Source organism: Mus caroli, unplaced genomic scaffold, assembly GCF_978045245.1.
Source record: "Mus caroli unplaced genomic scaffold, Mus_caroli_1 scaffold_2, whole genome shotgun sequence".
NCBI lineage: Eukaryota > Metazoa > Chordata > Mammalia > Rodentia > Muridae > Mus > Mus caroli.
The window spans coordinates 37077520-37100298 of NW_028227257.1; the positions used below are offsets into that span (position 1 = coordinate 37077520).

Consider the following 22779-nt stretch of genomic DNA (forward strand, 5'->3'; position numbering starts at 1 on the left):
CTCGTCTCGTCTCGTCTCGTCTCGTCTCGTCTCGTCTCGTCTCGTCTCGTCTCGTCTCTTCTCTTCTCTTCTCTTCTCTTCTCTTCTCTTCTCTTCTCTTCTCTTCTCTTCTCTTCTTTTCTTTTCTTCAGATTTATCCAAGCATTTAGTTCAGAACTACAGTGATGTGGAAGAACTTATGGATGCAGGAAATATCAATCGCACCACTGCAGCAACGGGGATGAATGATGTCAGTAGCAGGTCCCATGCCATCTTCACCATCAAGTTCACTCAGGTATGGGCAGCCGTGGAGCAGAGGCCCCATTCCTGAGGCCTTTCCTTGATGATTAGCACCAGCTAAGTCATTGTTGAGCCAGGAGCAGCAGCTGCAAGCGAAGGTGACTGTCACTTACTTGTTAGTTAGAGTTGAGCATGTGCTGTGTGCTCACAGCCTTTCTATACTCACAGTGATGCAAATGTCCTGATATATATTCTTAAGAAATAATTAGCAGGCTGTGAGCATACAGCATGACCTTGTATAAGACAGACTTGCTCTTGTGCCTAATAAAGCAAAAGTTTTCATTATTTTACGTGCTGTGGGAGATGATGGATTTCAAGGCAGAGCATCTGGAGACCAAGATGAAGAATGGGTGTACTACACTATTGCTCCATGGTCCCTGGTGCTGTTGATTATGATTAGAGTCATATTAGAGGGTAGTGAACAACACTTAGAGGCACTAACATAAGAAATCCTTGTAGTCAGGTGGTGGACAGTGTCTTGAAGGTGGCTGGGAATGGCTGAGGAAAAGTAGTTGTTACCAAAGCCAGACACAGGAATACACAGATTCGAGTCTTGGCTTCAGCAAGGGTTAGGACTTGGCGTTGCCTATCCATATTGACAGTGAACATGCCAGAAAACAGCCAGCAGGCCCTTATTAATTTGAAGATTGGAGACCAGGAAAATGAGTTGAGTCTCCAAGACCAGCCAGAAGTGTTCTCTGGGCAATCTCTATGTCCTGCTGGAGATGAGCCTTTCTTTACAGTAATTTAGTGGCTAACAACTTTCTGATGGATGCATAACTAGGATGTAGCAGGCTGTAGTTTCTAAGAGGTTTTTATATGTCCATCAGAATGTATATTTATTATTATTTGCTGCATTTGATTCAAAATAAAAAATGTAGGTTAGCCGGGCGGTGGTGGCGCACGCCTTTAATCCCAGCACTTGGGAGGCAGAGGCAGGCGGATTTCTGAGTTCGAGGCCAGCCTGGTCTACAAAGTGAGTTCCAGGACAGCCAGGGCTATACAGAGAAACCCTGTCTCGAAAAACCAAAAAAAAAAAAAAAAATGTAGGTTAAAGATCTTTGGAAATATAAAGTTCTGGTAGGATTCAGAAGCAAGGTAATTTACACTTTAGTATTTCACATCTTTATATATGTGGTGTGTTTTATTACACAGTGTCACATGATGTCCCACATAAATGTGTGAAGAACCTTTGTGCCCAGAATGCTGGAGCTTCCAGAGAAACAAAGCTAATCACGTGTTTGTTTATTCTTTCCCAGTTGCCCTTAGGGACTGTCAGATTGTTTCATCTGTTCCAATCCTGAGGGGTGTTGTCAAGAGTGACAGTGGTTTGCCAAACAGCCTGATTATTCAGACAGCATGAGAGTCACATGTGGTAGAGTTCTATTGCATTCAGTTTAATTTGGGAGGTTCTCATAATCACTATGATAGCCAGTAACTACAATGAACAAAAGAAGTCTACCTTAGAGATCTCTGCTGGAAGTGGAAAGTGATGGGGATTTGGGCAAGAAGAGCGTGGGGCACTCTGTCCTCTTCTGACTTACATGCCTGTCTTTCCATAGGCAAAATTCGACGCTGAAATGCCATGTGAAACTGTGAGCAAGATCCACCTCGTCGATCTTGCTGGAAGTGAGCGGGCTGATGCCACTGGTGCCACTGGGGTCAGACTCAAGGAAGGGGGCAATATAAACAAATCCCTTGTGACTCTGGGAAATGTCATTTCTGCCTTAGGTGGGTTTGCAGATACCTTCTGCCCTCTATTTCCTTGGTACTATTTTAGCACAGAACATATTTGCTGGATGTTTGTCTTACAAACCCAGACAGCGTATTCCGGCCTTTTAGAGCTAAGTTATAGAAGGCAGAGACTACTGAATTATCTCCTGTTTTCTTCTTCTCTGCAGCTGATCTATCTCAGGATGCAGCCAACCCTCTTGTGAAGAAGAAGCAAGTTTTTGTGCCTTACAGGGATTCAGTTTTGACTTGGCTGTTGAAAGACAGCCTTGGAGGAAACTCTAAAACCATCATGATTGCCAGTAAGAATTTAAGTTATATTCCTGAGCATCAATGTTTCCTGTGAATTAAGTGTAAATATTTAAGTTGAAAGTGTCTCACTGGGATGCCGCATCTTTTATATCTTAAAGAAATAAATGTTCCTTCCAGTCTTGAAACTCACCTATTGTGACATACCTGCAGTTTGGAATATGCAGTTCTGTGTAGGCATCATGGAGACTGTAGTGACAGTCAGACATGCTCAGCTTCTCTTTGCTTAAAGTACAAGATACTGGGAACTCAGGACTCGTTACCTCTCAGCTTTCCTTCCTTGTCTCTCTCTCCTTTTCCCTTCTCTCTCCTCTCCTCTCTTCACAGCCCTTGCCCCACATTGACTGTTGGCATCAAGGGAACACACCCATGTATGTATTCTTCCTGGTCTTAGAGCTTAGGCGGAAGTGGCAGTGGGCTGCAGTGTGAAATTAACCAAAGCTTGGAGAAGGAAGGAATTAAGTAATCTGTTGACATTTAAAAAACTGCTGGGCACTGGGCTTTTACAGATGACTGATTTTTATCAGAAATGTAAAGGTATTTTAATTTCTGCACACTAGAGAAGCACAGTTCTGAAATTTCCTGTTAGCAGTTGAGAAAACCCTTCCCTGTGTGGGATATCTCACACCCTCTTCTGAAGTTGTTCAAATGGCTGAGCAGAGATGTGAGAAGAGCAAAACGACATTTAATTTGATATAGTGAACACCCTTTCCTATAAGCTTAGATAATTATTTTTTTTAATATTCATTACTGTGGCAATGAATATTTAGTCTTTCTTGTGACCTGGGGTTGATCTGACTTTTAAATTACAAACCAACTTTGTGTTAAATGAAACATGGAGTGCTAGATGAATTATTTTTCATATTCATTCTTCACAGCCATTTCACCTGCTGATGTCAATTATGGAGAAACCCTAAGTACCCTTCGCTATGCAAATAGAGCCAAAAACATCATCAACAAGCCTACCATTAATGAGGATGCCAACGTCAAACTCATCCGTGAGCTGAGAGCTGAAATAGCCAGGCTGAAAACCCTGCTCGCTCAAGGGAACCAGGTTGAGTTTTTCTGCGATTTATAGATAATTTTCCTTGAGTAATGGCATCTATTTCTAGATCTTAATGAGACAATTATCCTGTGGTATTGATTTGAGTAAATAAGTACTAAGTAAAGCTTAAGATGAGTTAGCCAGTCTCTATATCAGCTTCCTATCAGCCTTTGCATTCCTTATGCACGCTGGCTGTAAAATTTCATCCACTAAGCCTTAAATGATTAAATATCTAATAGTTATCAATTATGGATGGAAATTTAGCATGAGATAGGATTAGTGGCATAATCTCCATTAGTAAAAAGAAATTCAGATGCTTAAAATAATATTTAAAATTCTACCCATGCATTTTATGACTATGAATGTATTTTAGCAGGGGGAGATATATTTGAACACCTTTCTGACTTTACTGGGCCTGGTCTCACTTTAGCACTGTCATAGGTGGCTATAATGACTCAGTAGTGCCTCTGATATTATGTCTGTGGCCTGGCTATGATACTGTTCTACAGAACCTTGCATGATTGCTGAAATGGCCTCACTTCAGGATCTTCTGAATTCTAGAGAAACCGTGTCCTTTGTTTCTCACAGTCTGAGCATGTTCATGTAGGGTTATGCTCTGTGAGGACCGGCGTGAGCTAGGTTTCAGATGGCTTAGGTACTGCTGTGAAGAAAGGCCACCCTTGAAGGAAAATCAGAGATAGTGTTTTTAACTCTTGCTGTTAGAAATAAAATGAAGATATATTTATATCATCCTTTGTTCTTATGTGTGGGCATCTTGAGTCTACTATTGAATTATTCCTTTTCTGTAAACGAGAAGTGCTTTCCCCATAGGACTGTACAGTACTTGTCACTCTTGATAGCCCATAAGTGATCTGCACTATGGCAATGCTGTCGAGATGAAACTTCAGTTTTCTGTGCCCTGATACAGATGTCAGCCTGGCAGTCCTTTCTTATCAGATGACAGGCAGCCGTCAAGCAGGACTCCTCCACTACACCTGAAAGTGTCTCTACAGACTTGCATTTGTGATGCCAGGCTTTTGGTGTGAAAGGGAGTTGTCAGCAGAATATGATATCAGGAACCACAATACTTGTTTCTATTTATACACTGCTGTTGGAATCCCTCCTCTGTGTTTTGGAAACATTATTTGTCTAAAGGAGGCCTTTAAAAATGATTAATATGTGAAGGAAAGTATTTGATAAGTAGCAAAATAAAGAAATGTTCTTAAACACTCATTAAAAAAAAAAACCTCTGAGTAAGGAGCTGCAGAGATGGTCTGGTTAGTGAAGTATTTGCTTATAGAAAGCTGGGGCAGGGGTGACTGCCTGGAATTCTAGCCATGGTGACAGAATGGATAGAGATGCTGACCTCTCTCAGAGCTTTGGGGACCAGATCGCTTGACTTACACTGCCAACATCCAGGCCTATGAGAGACAGACTTCAAAGAAACAAAGGTGGAAGGTACCTGAGGACCAACACTCACAGTTCTCCTCCAACTTTTCACATGTGTGCTCCTGCATACACACACTCTCTCTCTCTCTTACACACACACACACACACACACACACACACACACACACACACACACACACAGAAACCATACCATTCCCCACTTAGCCTCTCTCCAAAATAATTCTCAGTAAATTTTTCTGAGAATATTCCTCTATTTCTAGAGTATTCTACTTCAAATTCTCTCATAATTCTTTGAGAGTGTTAATTTAACTACCGTATTTAGAATTATTTATTTAAAGAAAGCTAAATAAAAATCAGTTCTTAGTTTTAGTAATTTTGTATATTGTAGTAGCAGAGATCATGTGCCAAACTTTTAAAAATACAATTTGATAAAACAGAAGATTCTGATGTATATTTACTTCTTATTATGCAAAATATATGTATATATAGAGAGAATTTTTACCGAAGTATTACATAAGTACAGAGTCATTGCATCATGTATGTGTATAGTTGCATGGGTTTTAGAAGCTTAAGTTGCTCATCTACCTGTACCCATGTTGAGAACAGAGTTTTATCATCATTTTAGGAGCTGCTTATCATGCTCTTGCCAGGACCCACCTTCCTATCCTCTCAAGGGTACTCACCTTCCTCATCATTTGAGGTAGAGCTCTTGGATTTGCCTGCTTTTGTTCTTTTTATACATGGTATCTTGAAGTATATATTCTTTGGCACTAGTGTCTTTCATTAGCACCATGTTTATGGGCTCATCCATGTTGTTACATGTAGGTGAAGACCTACATCCATGTTGTTACATGTAGGTGAAGACCTATTTCTATTTATTCTATCACACAAACATTTCCTAGTTCATCTTTCCATTAATTTTGACTTGCTACTTTTGGGGAGTTACTATGTTGTGGAATTTTACATGACTTCTACTGCACATACAGATATATTTCTGTGGCACATATTCCTAAGAAGACTTGTTATCAGTAGTATACATATCAAATGTATAATTTCCGGAGGTGCTACCAGCTTTCAAAGTAGCTGTGCCATTCCTGTTCCTCACCAGCATGCACCAGTTCTGTTTCAGTCTCTGTAGGTGCTTGCCCAGCCTCCATGCTATCTATCTACTTGTCATTAACTATTTTGATGGCTGTGTGTGATTAATGAAGTTGGCCTCTGAGCACATTCTTTTATCAAGTGCTGTGTTGTATTTACAAATCTTTTCACTTTTAGTTTTATAGAAACAAAATGTTTCAATTCCCAATCTTTCACAAATATATTTGAAAAAAGTCAGTTAATAAAAATAGAAATGAAATGAACAATGAGAATTAAGCAGCAAAGAAAACATGGGCTAAGAAGACAGAGGCATAATGGACTTCTCTTCTTTATAGCCAAGTCCAGTGTTTAGAATGGAAATAGTAGAACAACTTTGTAGAGGCTTTTAAGAGAGGTGTTTGAGACAAGGGCACAGAGTAAAGTGCAGGTAGTGGTGCTTGTTGAAATAGGTAGAGTCCTAGCAGTTAACACACAGCGAAGGAGAATGCAGCTGAAAGAGCAATGCACTTAGCTCAAGAAAAGATTACTTTGTCATGATGTAGAGTGACTCAGTTAGAATCAGTCAGGAGATCTACTTTCAAGAAGGAAAACACACCACACAAAACACTTGGAGATAGAAGAGACAGAGCCACATACATTTGGCTCAGAGACTGTTCTCATTCTGTGATAGCAAGGCTGGCAGAATTGAGTGGGGATGCAGCAGATGCACATAACATCACAGGCATTTGCTGTAATCAACCACGGTTTAGACTAAGAATGAGGCTGCAGTTCAAGCAACCTAGCACGACTTCCCTCCCTTGCTACGGAAGGATTAAATAAAAGCATCACAACTTAACAGGAAAGGAAGAAACAGTATAAGCATGAGTCGTAGAAAAATTGTTTCAGATTGCTTCCAGAACATGTGGACAATGTCCAAACAACAAATACTGTTGACTATACAGCATTTTGGCAAAGGGGGCAGGCTTTAGTTTAATTTTCATATCTGTAGACTGGATAAAACTAGATGCTAGCTATATAACCAGGCAACATTTAAAATGATAAAAATAATCCTCAACATGATGAATTTTATCCACATTAAGATGGACAATATATAAGGTTAAGATGGCAGCTGAGAAGCTATACCTTTGGGTCTCCAGAGGCAAGGGAATCCTGTAACTAGACATGCCCCTCAAAAGGCCCCTGGAAGGTGTGTCCTGGAAGGTGTGTTTCACTGAACTGCTACCATGGCCTATAGATTTCAAAACCAAGGTTGGCTGCACACATCCCCATGTGAATCTCTACCCTGTGTGTGGATAGCTGAAGGAGGAATACTCTAAAGACTGCCACCAGGCTCTTGCCTCTGAGTTCTATACTTGTACTTCCCCACTGACTAGCTATGCCCTCTGTTCATCACAGAGACCCAGTGTGGCCCATAGTCATCCAGTTAGACTGAATGGTTAGCTGAACTGAAGAAGACCTAAGAATGGTAGATAGCAAGGAAAATTATGCTGGTACTATAGGGAAGAATCACATGACAACCAAGGAGGTCCCCTCCAGGGAATTTTTTCTGTTGATATGGCCATGTATACTGTAGGCAGTTGGTACAGGGATAGTTATTGTGACATTGTTGGTAAAGCAAATGACTAGAAAACTCCACATTTACATCACCGAGGAAAGCACCAACAGCTTACCCATGCAGTGAGTACCAAGCAGTGGAAATAAAATGGCTTGTGCCGTTTTCACTTACAGTAATCTGTGAGGAGTCATTTAGGAAAGACTAAGGCTAGTAGGTGGCCTTCTTAGAGGTGGCCCACTATCTTGCATGGCTTATGATGGATGAGTTCTGAAAGGCAAGGTTCCAAGAGACTTCATCTCAGGATTGCTTCTTGAAGCTGATAGGCCTTTCCTGTCACTATTACATAGCCTAAGAATTTGTGGACATTAGTCCACCCTATTGAGCAGATTTCTTGCAGATCAACATAAAGATGAACTTCCATGAATTAATGCTGTTTAGGTGAATTAATGATTTCATAGAATTCCTAATTTGATTCAGATAATTTTAGGAAGAAATCTGTAAGATGGCTTTAGTTGTTTTTTTTTTTTTTTTTTATAAAGATGTAATTAAGTGAGAAACAAGAATAGAATGTGCCCACTCATCAAAATAGTAAGAAAAGACTGCATAGTAAAAAGTACAATTAGCTTTCTTAATTATACTAAAAAGATACATAGGCTTGGGACAAATTTGTGTTCAGGGAAAAACATTCAGTTCCAAGGATGAAGCCACAGGTATGCACTGTGATAAGTCAAGGCCATATAAAAACTGTTGCTTTGAACTTCTAATGAGTTTACAACACTGAAATATTACTTTGAACTTGTTATTGATGCCTTTCTGTAGCTGCCCTTGTATGTATCATTTTATCTATGAGGTAATTCTTTCATAGAGAACTTTTTGTCTAAAGATTGTAAAAAGGCTGAAAGCAATAAAGAAAAGTGGTGTAGCCATTTTTCTCTTCAGCCGCTGTGAGTGACTCCTTTCCTTTCCTTTTCTCCCTGGTTCAAAAAAGAGTTAACAAGCTCCAAGCCTCTCCCCTGGCCAGTGATGGACTCCTGGATGACTGTCAGAGAAGGAAGCTCTAACAGTAAATCCTTTTACTTAATTCCCCACTGCTAAATAGCATGTGTTAATTCAGTAGAAATTAGCACTTATTTAGCACAAATAATGAGTTAAAGAGTTAAGTTCTCAGTGCTTATTAAAGCACAGGATAGTAATAGAGAGTTAAGTTCTCAGTGCTTATTAAAGCACAAGATAGTAATAGAGAGTTAAGTTCTCAGTGCTTATTAAAGCACAGGATAGTAATAGAGAGTTAAGTTCTCAGTGCTTATTAAAGCACAGGATAGTAATAGAGAGTTAAGTTCTCAGTGCTTATTAAAGCACAGGATAGTAATAGAGAGTTAAGTTCTCAGTGCTTATTTAGGCACAGAACACTAACAAAGAGTTAAGTTTCCTCAGTGCTTATTTAAGCACAGAGAGTTAAAGAGAAAAGCTGGCAGTTTTCAGCCACAGAATAAGCAAGAGAGTGTTAAGTTTCTAGAAGCCATCAGCTTTTAGCCCCCAGTACAGTGAGAGAGAATTACAAAGCAGGAGATCATCAGACTTTTGTCTTTTGTCCAACTCTGTGTTACATTTCAGCTCTAAACTCTAAAAGGCTGAGGCTGACCCCTGGCAATAACCCAATATAAACATGGTTCTGTTAAATTCTTGCCTGGGTGCTGGACTCTTTCTGTTTGCTCCTATGATGTTTCTGGAAGCAAGAGCAGCAGACAGAATAGGGCACTTGTGCTTCTGCCCCTCAGGTTCATTCAGCCTTAGTTATTAGACAGGCAAGTGAGCCCTATGCTGTCTACTGGTTCTAGGTTCTCACTGGAGTTTGGTGTTTATCACTCGAGAGTTTACCCTTCTGCAGCATGGGTAAAGACATGAACATAGATAGCCAGGCCATATACTGGATGCCATGCACAGTGAAACAAGTGAAGTTTGTTTGTGTCCTTCAATGTGGATGAACTGTTAAGTAACACTGTTGGGTGCCTTACTTTTTAAACTTTGTTCTTTGTGTACCTCAGAGAAAGGAATTCTTAAAACTGTAGGGATTAAGATGTGCTTGACTTTAGTGAAATGTGACTGTTATGGCATACTATTGCAGATGTAGGTTCCAGACTGTAATGTCATGGTTTTGGTATTTATAGCATATGTATTCTATGGATTAGAGATTTAATGATAAACAATACTTTGGGGGATATGTGAGAAATTACCTTTTATAACCATTTATAATATTTTTTATGAAACTCTTTGGTAATTTGGGGAAATCCTTGATGTGCATTGTTTTTGTCTGTTAACTGCTGATGTCTTTGTGATTTAAATTGTAGATTGCCCTCTTGGACTCCCCTACAGCTTTAAGTATGGAGGAAAAACTTCACCAGAATGAAGCAAGAGTAAGTGATGGTTTGAGTTATTATTGTATTTTCATTTCAACTTTGAGATTATTTTTTAAGTCCCTGTTTGTTACAACTTGAGACTGTCTGTCCCTGAGTTCTCACCACTGAGCAGAGCATTTGTGCTTTCCCACTGGTTGGGGCATTCTTCATTATACTGATCTCTAATCCCAGCACTATGGCCACAGTCTGGTTCTTGTGTTTGAGATAGAGTATCACTGTACTGCTGGCTGTACTTGAATTCATGGTGTTTCTGTCTCAGCCTTCAGGATGCTATATTTACGGGCATGCACCACCATGTGTAGCCCAGGATGATGCTTCAAGATGAGTAATAGTTAGCTTTTTATGAATTGCACATTTACATGTTAGTACACAATATAAAGGGCACATACTGTCTTGCTGCAGTTAAGGTCACAGTAGACCTCCTTACAGCGAGTGGGGCCACAGAACCAGCAGAGCAGACAGAGACCTAGACAGTCAACATTGACAGTTATCCCCACAACTTAGAGCTAAGTACTGTTTAGCTTTCTGGAGCCTTTGACTTTGCCATGGGATATTTAGCATTCTAACCTGAAAGTACTCTGGGTCAGGGCCCAGTTAAGAGGCAGGCAGGGAATAGCAGCGAGGGACCAGAGCTGAGGATGCTGTCAGAGGGGCATGACCAAGGGCTGGCTTTGAGGTTTTCAGTTTTAAAAACAAGCTTATGGCTGACATGGTTCTATCATGTTAATTTTTTTTAATGCTCTCTGGGAAAAGAGAAAGATAATAAAAGTTGTTTAGGAGTTCACTTTTTTTTCTGGTGGTGAATGATGAAAACATCAATAAAGGAAAACACGTGGTCTGATGGTAAAAACTCAAGAACCACAGTGTGAGAGTTCGCATTGAGCTGTAGTTAGGAACTTGTTTGTACTTGCTGCGGTAATTGTTTTGGTTAATATCTAATTACAGTGTCAGTGAAGATGTCCATTTCTTCATTCTTATTTTTCTCATGAAAGTTCATATTTTACCTGTTTCAGTCCTGAGTTCAAAAGAATGTCTGGGTGTGGTTGTTTATCAATTACAGGTTTACGAATGCTCAGCAAGTTAATAGAAACCAATAAACATGTTAATTAGAGTACATTTTTTATCCTGGGATGGAGATGGTCGCCCGGCTCAGTCATTTTTCCTGACCTTTCTAATTGATTGCCACCTGTTTTCTTATTCTGCCCCATTGTCAGAGATGGAGCACATACCTGGATTTTGTTAATGTTTTTAATAAAAACTATCTGATTTAAACACATTGGAAACTCCAAGGCATACTTAGAACTTTGTAAAAACTCAGAGTGTTTGGTTATATTTGAAAGGATGGATATTTACTTTTTTTAATGAAAAAATATTTTCATACAAGACAACCTGATCATGCTTTCTCAAGCAAGATCTTCTGTACTTCACCTCCCCCCCCCCCAACTTCACATTCTCTTCTGCTTTAGAAAACAAGGAGGCTGAAACCAAACCAATCCAATGAGCCAATCAAACGAAAAACCGAAACACACACACACACACACACACACACACACACTCACACACACACACTCACACACACACACTCACACACATACACTCACTATCACCCACTTGGCCCTGGGACCCCATCTTTGATACAGACATTCCATTTACAACCAATCATTTCAAAATCTCTCACTCTGCACCTGTCTAGATGTGGGTCTCTTTGCTATTGATTGGTTCATCTTTCTTCAGTAAGGACATATATGGTGGTAGAAGGCATATTCACTTGCTGAATGTTTTCTCTTCTATTCATCTGTCTACTCATTTGTTATTATAGATTAGAAAATTGAGTATTTTTAACCTTTCCCCAATTCTTCAGGGAGAAAAGATATAAAAATATCCTCTTCTGAAAGTTTTTTTTTTTTTTTTTTTTTAAACACAATGCTCCAGTGGTCATGTGGCTCACTGCTGTCCTTTGAAGGATCTGTGGGTCTGAGTGGTTTCTGACCATCACTGCAGCCTTATTAAAGTGTTGGAGTCAGGCAGGAAATTATATGGAGGGGAGGCGGGTGTCTCTTCACTCCTGAGTGTTTTATTCACAAAGAAGACAGATTTTGACACACATAACAATAACTAGTGAAAGGAGAAACATCTAAAAGTTGATTTGGAACCCCATAGTAATTTGTGATAAGCGAATGGCCACTGCCTGTCAGTCAGGTATGTTTGTTTCCCCCTGGTTGGTGACCACCACAAATCCCCATTTCCTTGCCAGCAACACACACTCTTTAGTAGGGATTGCTGTGCTTGAGTGAACATGGCGACTAGAGCACCTTTCCCTCAGGAGGGGTAGAGCAGGGAGTGGGGGGCTAGGGGGAGGTGTCTTGGTTGGGGAGAGCAGGGGCTTAGGGGAGGTGGTTTCTGCTGTTAGGATTGGTAGGCCTTGGGTGACAGAAGGTGAACCCTGGGAGGCCAGCTGTCCCTATCCGCTAGCCACCCCTTTAGTTCCATCTGTCTTCTGTTCACACAGCGTATTTTTCATTCCAGTGTTTTCTGACCTCTTGATTTGGGTGTTACTGTTTTGCTTCTCTGTGAATTAATCATGAGGATTATCTGTAACATTTTCTGAAACTAGATGAAAACTTGATTACGTTTGAGAAACTCTCACCGACTATGTTGGACCCGGCTCCGGGGCCCTTTCCTTCCCTAAGTTCCAGCCCACTGAAAAGGAAGTGATTTGTATCAATAGAATTTTGCTGTGTCTGAAAGAATCAAGTAAAGAAGCATCTTCCCCCTTTACCCAAAGGCAGAATGAGATTTATAAACCCCATTAGTTAGCTACAAAGCAGATTATCTCCTAAAAGAAGACGGCAGCATCCAAGGTGATTTCATCACCACATCCAATTAGAAAGGAAGGTAAATGGTTATTTCTTAAAGTACGGCCAGGGAAAAGAAACACTCCGAATGTGCTACTGTCATCCTGGACTTGTCAGTGATTAACAATCCAAAGAAGTCACTTCTCTAAGTCCACCTGTGTGTGTATGTATGTATGTATGTATACGTGTATGTGCTGTGTATGTGTGTATATATCCATATAACATATATACACACACATATATTTATACATATACATATTATATGCATGCTCACAGGTACACACACAGGTACACACACAGACACACACACACTTAGTTCTTCTTTGCATAGTATATATACATTTAGAAGCTTTCAAGATAAACATGTTAATTTTTAATAGAATCATATGTTTTTGTTTTTGTTTCTAGGTCCAAGAATTGACCAAGGAATGGACAAACAAGTGGAATGAAACCCAGAATATTTTGAAAGTAAGGACTGTGAAAAGTGTCTTAGCTTTACCGTGCCACTGTGCCAGCTTAAGTAGGCACCTCTCTCATCTGAAATGTGGTTGTTAGACCTTTGCTTAAAATAAGATCGATGAAGCTGATTGGGGCCCGTGGCAGTTGGCCTTGTGGTGAGTTCTGAGGTTGTGGGTGATAGTGATTACACAGCACCACTGGGAGCTGTGACATGCTCAGGTTACCACAATTTCCCAGGCATACCCTTTTACTTGTTGGAGTTTCTCCGTTTTTGGCTCAGTACATTTAAAATCCTATTATTCAAGGAAAACACAGTGTGTTTCTAATTTTGTTAAAGTCAACATAAAAGCAATATATTAAGAACACAATGGATTTATGACATTGTTATAAATACAATTGCATAGCATGATTTGATTGCAGGAACTTCTAGACTATGCTCTCCCGTCAATCTCTCCATGTCTCAGTAGCTAGATGATGGTTAGATGCATTTCTGCCAACACTCACTGTGACAGGACGTCTGTAATTTTGGTCTCCATTTTCATGCTCTGTGCTACAAAGTGAGAATTTCTCTGTTTATATTTTGGCTCACTTAAATGGTAAAAAGACTACTGCCAGGGTTTGGAGTTGAGTTTGAACTTTGTACTTTGATGCATGTGTTTGCTTGTTTATAAGAAGACCACTCAGGGACTGCTGATGCTGAGGTTTGCTTTGAGGTCTAGTGCCCTAAGGATAAAAACAAAGCTCCATGAAATGGTGGCTGGCCGAGCTCGACAGGGCTCAGCTGTGTGGCCACAGTGCATGAAGTTGGATGTTGTTTCTGTGAAGTACATGCCTGCTGACTGGTTTATAGGGGCAGGCTAGAAAGCCTGGATTAGCCACTGAGCCTCATCTGACAACAGACTCAGAGCCAGGATCAGCGGTGTCCTGTGTCTACTTCTGTGTGTGTGGGCGAAATGGCCTGTGGCACTCCAGGCTTATGAAGAGCCATGGAGGTGGAGATGGTGCTCAGCTTCTATTCAGGTGGAAGTGGGTTGATACTCCTGGGGACTTGTTTGCAGGAGCACAAATGACAAGGTTGAGTGAGGACCTTTGTATTCAGGTCTCAAGAAAGGCATGCTGTTTTGAGGTCCCATGATTCAGCACTGTTTTCCTTGTTCAGAATTTATTTATTCGCTTATTATTTCAATAGTGCTCTAGTTTAAACCCAGAGTTTTTGACATGCTAAGCAAGTGCTCTTCCACTGAGCTACCCCACAGCCTGCCTTTGTTGAGAGCCAGTGGTGCATGAAGCTGAACAGGACTTCATTCACATCTCAGGATAGGGTTGTTAGAATAAGCACTGCCTGGGCGATGTAAGTATTTGTTCCTGAAGTTGAAATGGTTTAGTGGTACAGTAGCAGCCTCTAAAGTCCAGGCCTTTTGACCTTTCATTGACAAGGTGTAACCTCCCTTAGGAGATTTGCAAAGATGCAGAATTAAAGTGTGCCCTGTTTAAAGAACAAGAGACATCATGGCTAATAAACTCTTTTGAAAATTATTAGCACAAGTCATACCTTGTAGGATTAGAGGCACAGCAGCAATAAATTGTAAGCCTTAAATTCCATTTCCTGCTACTGCTGCAGCAGCTGCATCCTTCCCCTGTACTTTCTGTGCAAAGTTGCCTTGGAGTGATGCCCCTACACTGTAACTAGTTTTATGCTGGGTTTTTTGACCTTTCTACAAAATCACAACAGTGAAACCTCTGGAATTTTCCATATCGTTTCCTCTTAAAGGGAGTCTGGGCTTTGAAGCTAAATCCTTCTCTGATTTACACACCAGGTTATCTTTACTCATTACCTTTATTTTTCAAGACTTTTCAGACAAAAAGGAGAATGTGTGCTATTAAAGGTTACAAGATTAGCAGGGGCAGTTTTTTGTCCTCCTCTTCTTGTCTGGACGCTAGATCTGTACTCATCTTCTGGTCTTACTGGGTGCTATAAGGTTTTCTCCACGCCCTTTTGAAATACACTGCCTATGGCTGGGACAGAGAGTGCTATTCTAATGCTTATTTTGAAAATCTTCCATGGCAATTGGTTACTGTTCCTCATATCCATATCCATATCTATCTGTGTTTGTTCTACAACCCTTTCCTGCATTTCTTTCTTTTTTAATTATTTATTTACATTGTAGATGTTGCCCTGCTCCTAGTCTCCCCTTCCACAGTTCCTTATCCCATTCCCCCTCCCCTTTGCCTCTGAGAAGGTGCTTCCCCCTCCCCAGGCATTCCCCCTTCACTAGGGCCTCAAGTCTCTACAGGATTAGGCACATCTTTTCCCACTGAGGCCAGACAAAGCAGTCCTCTGCTACATATGTGCTGGGGGCCTCGAACTGTAGTGTGTTCCATTAATTTGTTCATTTGTGCATGAAGCCAGTCTTGCATACAGTGTTTCATGCTTCCCTTCCTGTCCAGATGTGAGACTCCAGGTTAATTTATCAACAGACACCATGGTTTCAGTAAGACAGGACTCTGTCCTCGAGTGTAGACATTATCATTTAATGTCAGTGCCAGGTGAAGGCCCCTTGAATATTGAGCTTCTCTGCATCTCACCACATTCTGAGCTCTTGAGTGCTCAGAAGCAAAGAACAAATTGGTTCCCTTCTTTCTACACCCAGATTATGACTTCTCTTGCTTAGGAATAGTGAAATTCGAGCTCTGGGTGCCTGGCATCTGGACAATGGCAGACCCTGGGTACACGAATGCTCTGAGCAAAGGTGCTGACTTGATTTTAGCAGCCCTGTTAGCAGCGTGGCCACCATGGCTGGAGCCCCAGCTTTGGTCTGCGTAACTCAGGACTTGTATCTCAGGCTTCAGTTCCCCTTTCCTTACTGGCTTGTGACACTTATTTCCATATGTTCTAGTTGCCAGCTTTGAAATTGTGTTTGATGCCAACTGGTTCCCTGGGTCCAGGGAGCAGGATAAGAGATGATGACATGTCAACTTCACTTTGAAAGTAATTCATTAGAAACTTTGTTTTTGTCTTTTTAGAACAGTGGTTCTCAGCCTTTCTAACTCTGTGACCCTTTAATGCAGTTCCTCATGTTTTGGGGCCCGCAACCATAAAATTAATTCATTGTTACTTCATAATTGTAATTTTGCTACTGTTGTGAATTCTAAGTATATAATATACAGGATATCTGATATGTGACTCCTATAGGAGTTGCAACACACAGGTTAAAAACCTACTTTAGGTACATCATAGGCAGATGGTATGTGGCAGTCCTATGACTGTACCCAGTGTCCCCTTTCTTGCTCCCTAATCTACCTTCTCATCTTCATTATTCTTCATTTTCTAATGTGTTTTTTCCCCCAAAGGCTTGGGACTTCTGTTCAATATCACCTGTCCTATAGTGAGTCTGTCCCACTACCTCTGGCATATCTACCTCCCCTGCTGGATGTCATGCTAGTCCCAAGTGACAAGGAATCTGGTTTCATGGTGACTCCTAGCCTTGGCTGGGGTTGCTCCATCATTAGGATGCCTTTCTTGGTCCCCATGTCAGAATCCATCTGAGATCCTCTGTGCCACCCCTACCTTTTTAGTTAGGCTGGGTTTCATTTTCCTCTGTGTTTTGCAGTGTTTGGCTTTATATTTGGTACACTAGGCATGGCTCTCTGAGTTAGGCTGTCTCTGTGCTGACTTTACATGGGCAGCTGAGAGCTGGGCTGCTGGAGGATTGCATGTGATCATCATTCTGCAGGTGGTCGTCATCCTGTAAGCCATTAACTGCGGCTCTTCTCACAGAGCAGCATGCCTGGAAACTTATGGGATTACGTTAGTATTAAGAAATACAGTGTGCAATAGTGTCTGCGTTTGGTGGCTGATTATGGGATGGACCCTTTGGGTGGGGCAGTCTCTGGATGGTCCATCCTTTCGTCTTAGCTCCAAACTTTGTCTCTGCAACTCCTTCCATGGATATTTTATTTTCTATTCTAGGGAGGAATGAAGTATCCGCATGTTGGTCTTCCTTCAGCCACCAAACACAGACACTATTGCATACACCAGCAAGATTTTGCTGAAAGGACCCTGATATAGCTGTCTCCTGTGTGGCTTTGCCAGTGCCTGGCAAATACAGAAGTGGATGCTCACAGTCATCTATAGGATGGAACACAGGGCCCCCAATGGAGGAGCTAGAGAAAGCACCCAAGGAGCTAAAAGGGTCTGCAACCCTATAGGTGGAACAACAATATGAACTAACCAGTACCCCGGAGCTTGTGTCTCCAGCTGCATATATAGCAGAAGATGGCCTAGTCTGCCATCATTGGGAAGAGAGGCCCCTTGGTCTAACAAACTTTATATGCCCCAGTACAGGGGAACGCCAGGACCAAGAAGTGGGAGTGAATGGGTAGGGGAGCAGGGTGGGGGGAGGGTATAGGGAACTTTTGGGATAGCATTTGAAATGCAAATGAAGAAAATATCTAATAAATTTTTTTAAAAAAAGAACAAAAAAGAAATACAGTGTAGCCCATTGTATCCATCTGCCATGAGTGCCATAAGTACACCCCACCAACTGGATGTTTTAAATATCAGAGTTTTCTTTCTCTTACAGCCCTGGTATCTGGAACTCCCGGGTGGTGATCTATCAGTGTTGGCTTTTTCTCCTTAGCATAGGGACACCACCTCTGCTGTGTCCTCGGAGGACCTTTCCTTTGGTGCCTGTCCTGTACTATGGGGACCGCCCTCCACAGAATGCCCCTTTCTAGGCTCCATTGAGCCAGTGGGAGATTAAAAGCATCTCTAGTGGCAGATGCCTCTTCGCCACGGCCCCAGATCCTGCCAGTAAGGACTAGCTCCTGATGGTTCTGCCTGGTAACACCGCCTCAGAAACATGCCACACTCTTTGCCCCTCGTCTTGTGGTTGTATTAGCTTTCTGTTGCCTGTGGTGACTCCACCATCCCTGGTGGCTTTCCAGCAACTCTTACAGCTAACAGTAACCACAACTGAGTGACCATTGCCTATATTGAAGTCCCTTGGGTTTTAAACACCGAAGTAGCTTCTATTCTGTGATTAGCTGTGACTGATGCCCAGGTGTGTTTGTACCTGGCTGCAGGGTGCACTACCAGCTTCTCAGGGCAGTATGCCCCTCCTTTTCCTCTTAAATCTATCTTTCTCATCCCTTTTAGGAAGCCCATCTCGATGTGATTTGCATGTTGGCTGAATTTAACTACAACAGACTGCCTCTTAGTATGAATCCAGCTTCTTCAAGCCTGGCTATCAAGAGCTTTAGAGTATGCTTGTATTGGTTCTCCTTTTGCATACCTACAATACCATGCCCATTGGGATTGTGCTTAGAGCTATACATGAAACAGCTGCACAGAACCCCTCAGTGTGTCTTTTGGTCTGGCACATTACAAATTCTATATGTTATAGTGCTGATGTATTTTTTCGAGCTTTCCTCTTAAAAATGAAATTAAGAGAATTCCTTCTTCATCCCAATACCCCATGCCTACTTCTTACTTTTTGGTTTATCAGCTTTGTGCACATTTGTTTCTCTGTCCCAGAGTTAAAGAAAAATGCCCAACCTATGTTATCCAACTTCCAAGGAGCTCCTTGAGCTCTGTGCTTCAAAATGAGCCCCAGACAGTTAGGGCTGCAGCACATAGCTAGTTGCTGTGTGGCAGATGGTGTGGTAGGAGAGAACATGTGTGTCTGGAGCCATGCTACAGCCAGGTAGTGCTCCTGGTTGACTCCCTACAGCTTTGGTTATTCTTCTTGCTTTTCTACAGACTACATGCTTTTCCTGTTGTAGACACAGTCTTTGATCACTCCAGTGTCTTTCTGGATGTTGTATTTTCTCTGCCTCACATAGAGCTTCTAGCTGTGTAAGGGAATAAGCAGGTTGCTTTTACACAGACTCCCACACTGGAAGTTTCCTTGAAACGTGTACTAATTGCATAACAGTACCTTGAAGTTTTTGTTTTTTTTGTTTTTTGTTTTTATTAAGGGGAATTATTGTGTATCTTATGCCCAGTTGGTGTTTGCTCTGCTGAATGTAGTAGCTGGGCCATATGTGAACCCACATGAATATGGGGTCAGAATGCAAACAGTTTAATTTTGAATATACTGGTGACTCACTGGCATTCATGGCTGGGATGGGGAACATATTGACGGTGGGGCCTTTACTCCTCCCAAGCTTCTTAAGTAACGAGAATATAATAAAATGCAAACAGGACCTTTTCCCAGCTTAAGGTTTTCTGAGTTTAAATTCCATGGAGAAGCATGCTACTTACGTTTTATGCCAGAGTGAATCAGCTGAGCTGCTTGTCTCTGCAAGATTATAGCAATCTATAAAAGAGTTTTTCCCTGGTTCTCTGTAATTCGTTGCATGAACTGCAGAGAGGATGAATTTGGAGTAGACCAATAACTGGGCTATTGCTTGGCAGGCTTGCAATATGGTAGGTTTGCAAAATGAGTTTCCTGTGGTTCTCTGGATCTTCTTGGCCAGGGCACTGGGTCCTCTGCTTTTTGGAAAGCCTACTCCAAAACCTGGGAAGTTGCTTCTACTTTTCCTATGATTACATGACTGACTATAACCACAACCACAACCACACCCACCACAACCACCACAACCACTACTGCTACCTCCTCCTCCTCCTCCTCCTCCTCCTCCTCCTCCTCTGGTGGTATCTTCCCTGTTCTTGGCATAAGAACTAATGTATGGGATACGATATTATTTATGGTCATAAACTTTGAGACATTACTTGTAGCCATGGAATATAGGCTTCCTTATCAAAAGTTGTTTTAAGCCATTCCATGATTCAAAACTCTAGCCAGAGACATTGAAACATCTAGGATTTGTAATGTGCCAGATCAGAAAGTGCACCTAGGGATTTTGAGTAACTTATATGTATGGCTTGAAACACCATTTGATCGATGGGCACAGTGTTGTCATTATATAAAAGGAGAAGCAAGGAACTATATTTAAAAGATCTTGATGACCAGGCTCCTATCAAGCATCACTTGTTCCTGCAAGTTGAAAGGTATGCAAATCAATCTTGCATTTATACTGGAGGAAGCACATTCAGAGAGGTCCCTTACCAGGCAGTTCCATCCTAATGTCAGCACTGTAGCACAAAGTAGGATATCTGCAGCATCACTAGGTAGGCTAATGGGGCCACTGTATGACCATTGGTTGAAGCACTACTGTACAGGACATGACCATATTGATCAGATCATTTGACTACGTGGAGACAGTATTGTGATCTTTCACATTTATTCAGGATTGGCCACAGTGGGCATTTCAGCAGTCATGGTCCTTTCTCCTTTGATTTTTCATTGGGAAAACATAGTCAACCCAATTCAATACCTGCTTATTGGCGCAGGCCCTGTGCAGGTCATGTGCAGGTCACTCCTTTAGAGTCTTGATATATTTCTTGTGAGTTGAATTTTTGTAATGCAAAAAAAAATTTTTTTTTGAAAAATTTTAAAGAATTTGTATTAGGGATAGGTAGATAGTGATAACAAGTGATCTTCCTCCCAGTGTGCTGATGTTATAATAAACGTGGACTACTGCCTATGCTGCTACAAAACTTCCTTTTAAAAAAAATCCTCATAATGGATCCTCAGCCTTCCTCAACTTATCTTTTCCATCCATTCATCAGTTCATGTCTTCTTCCTTCATTTCTTCATTGAGCACCCATTTGTTGAGGAAATCCTGCTTCCTAGATATGGTTCCGGGCAGCCGGCACATGCTCAGAGTTAAGGGGCAAGCCCCTGCCTGCATACGGATTGCATCTAGAGATGAACATTTTCCTCCCCACTTTTGTGTATTCCTTTGTACAGTTCCCTTTATCCTAGATTGTCTTGTGTCATCCTGTGATTTCTGGTGGATCCAGCCTTCAGTACATTTGTTGACTTAACACCATGATCCTGTTCCCGAACTCTAGTTAGTTGGTACCTCAGACTGTAAGAGTGGCAAGCTTTACCTTTTGGTTCTGATATTTTTCTTTTAAGTATAGTTTATGTTAAATTAATTTATACAGGCTTATGCATATCTGTTCACTTTGCCTCTTCTCCCCTCCCCGTTTGGGGAAGCCCTTGACACATAGAAAGTATTTTATGAATATTTATGCACTACCCTATAAACTCCATGCATACAGTTTCTGTTTGGACTACTCAGTTCTGGACAGCACATGGGTAACTGCCTCTAAGGTCTGCATGGCTATACGGCAATACATTACTGCAAAAGCTGTTTGGAAGAATGGACTCACAAATGTGGTGTGAATGATAGGCATTTATGGAGATGCAAGGGAATGATGTCTAGTTGATCCTGGTACATGGTTGCTATCTGCATGTTTCCACTCTCTGTGGATTATAAACTCTCTGAGGTCTGGAACTGCTAATTGTTATGTTTCTACCATAAATCCTAGTGTCCTGGCACTCTTCTTTTGTAGGAAAGATTTGGTCAACCATTGGTAGGCATGGTTGTGTTCTCTTATTTCTTTTTTTTTTTTTATTATTAATTAGGTAATTTCTTCACTTACATTTCCAATGCTACCCCATAAGTCCCCACAACCCTTCCCCCCTTCCCCCTCCCACCTCTTGGCCCTGGCGTTCCCATGTACTGAGGCATATAAAGTTTGCATGACCAATGGGCCTCTCTTTCCACTGATGGCCGACTAGGACATCTGCTACATATGAAGCTAGAGACACGAGCTCCGGGGCGTACTGGTTAGTTCATATTGTTGTTCTACCTATAGGGTTGTAGACCCCTTTAGTTCCTTGGGTACTAAACTTGAGGACTTCCACTACATCTTCCTGGCTTAAGTAGATAGTTATTATTTCCCAGGATTCCATGGTCCAGGCTTGCACCATGGGCTTTTAGGGTCCTCTCTCTTGCCCTAAAAGAGAGCAGGCGTGGCAGGTTGGATATGTTCCATCCTCATGGTTGCTGGTTGCCTCCATGCCAGCTAGGGCTGATTTGGCTTTATGTTTGCCTATCAGTACATTAGCAATTTATTTGGTGATCTCAAGGTCTTTATTGTTATAGCAACAAGAATGTTCAAGCATTTCATTTGCTAGTGCCTCAGTGTTTAAAGATTATATGTGGCTGAAACCAGAGTTACCTTTGAAGAGCTGACCCAAATCTACAGACACAGGTCAGGCAGTATTTCTTGCCATCCCTTGGCCAACAAATCTCTTTTCAGCATTTTTCCAGTCTGTTTTCCTTGTCTCCTTGCCTTCCCAGGTAGCCCCACAGGTCTGAAACTGTGTGTATACCCCTGGTGTTCATAGTAGGGAGAACTAAAAGCAGAGAGGATTCGGGGAATAGGGTGTGGGAGGCATGTAATAAAGATGACTTAAGAGGATTATTACAAACAATCTGCCTGTTTATTCCACACACCAGTATACATGACCTTGTGCCTCTCTGAACAAAAGTCTCTGTCAGTACTCCGATGAGCAAATCACTTCATCTTTTTAAAGTGTGTTCACACATTTTGTCCTGTTGGCTCTTTCTTGATCTTAAAGCAAGCAAGAGAAGGATGCTTTTGCCCTTCTGCAGTGTGCACTTGTTAACCTTTTAACCTCTCATTAAGCTTCCAGTCCGGCTGTTAATTTCCATCCGATTGTGTTCTCCCATTTCAAT

The 22779-nt window shown here is 41.5% G+C and overlaps 1 protein-coding gene across 5 annotated transcripts in view; it reads left to right on the forward strand.

Moving 5' to 3' along the window:
* The window catches only part of Kif16b (kinesin family member 16B), a 277807-nt gene that overhangs the window by 52279 nt on the left and 202749 nt on the right, over positions 1–22779 (forward strand). For all 5 annotated transcript variants that reach the window (XM_085833718.1, XM_029474203.2, XM_021150816.3 and 2 more), the window contains exons 7-12: positions 132–274; positions 1842–2010; positions 2181–2312; positions 3198–3373; positions 9776–9841; positions 13108–13167. In XM_085833718.1, the coding sequence (XP_085689844.1) occupies positions 132–274; positions 1842–2010; positions 2181–2312; positions 3198–3373; positions 9776–9841; positions 13108–13167 (746 nt within the window). The remainder of the gene's footprint in view (positions 1–131; positions 275–1841; positions 2011–2180; positions 2313–3197; positions 3374–9775; positions 9842–13107; positions 13168–22779) is intronic.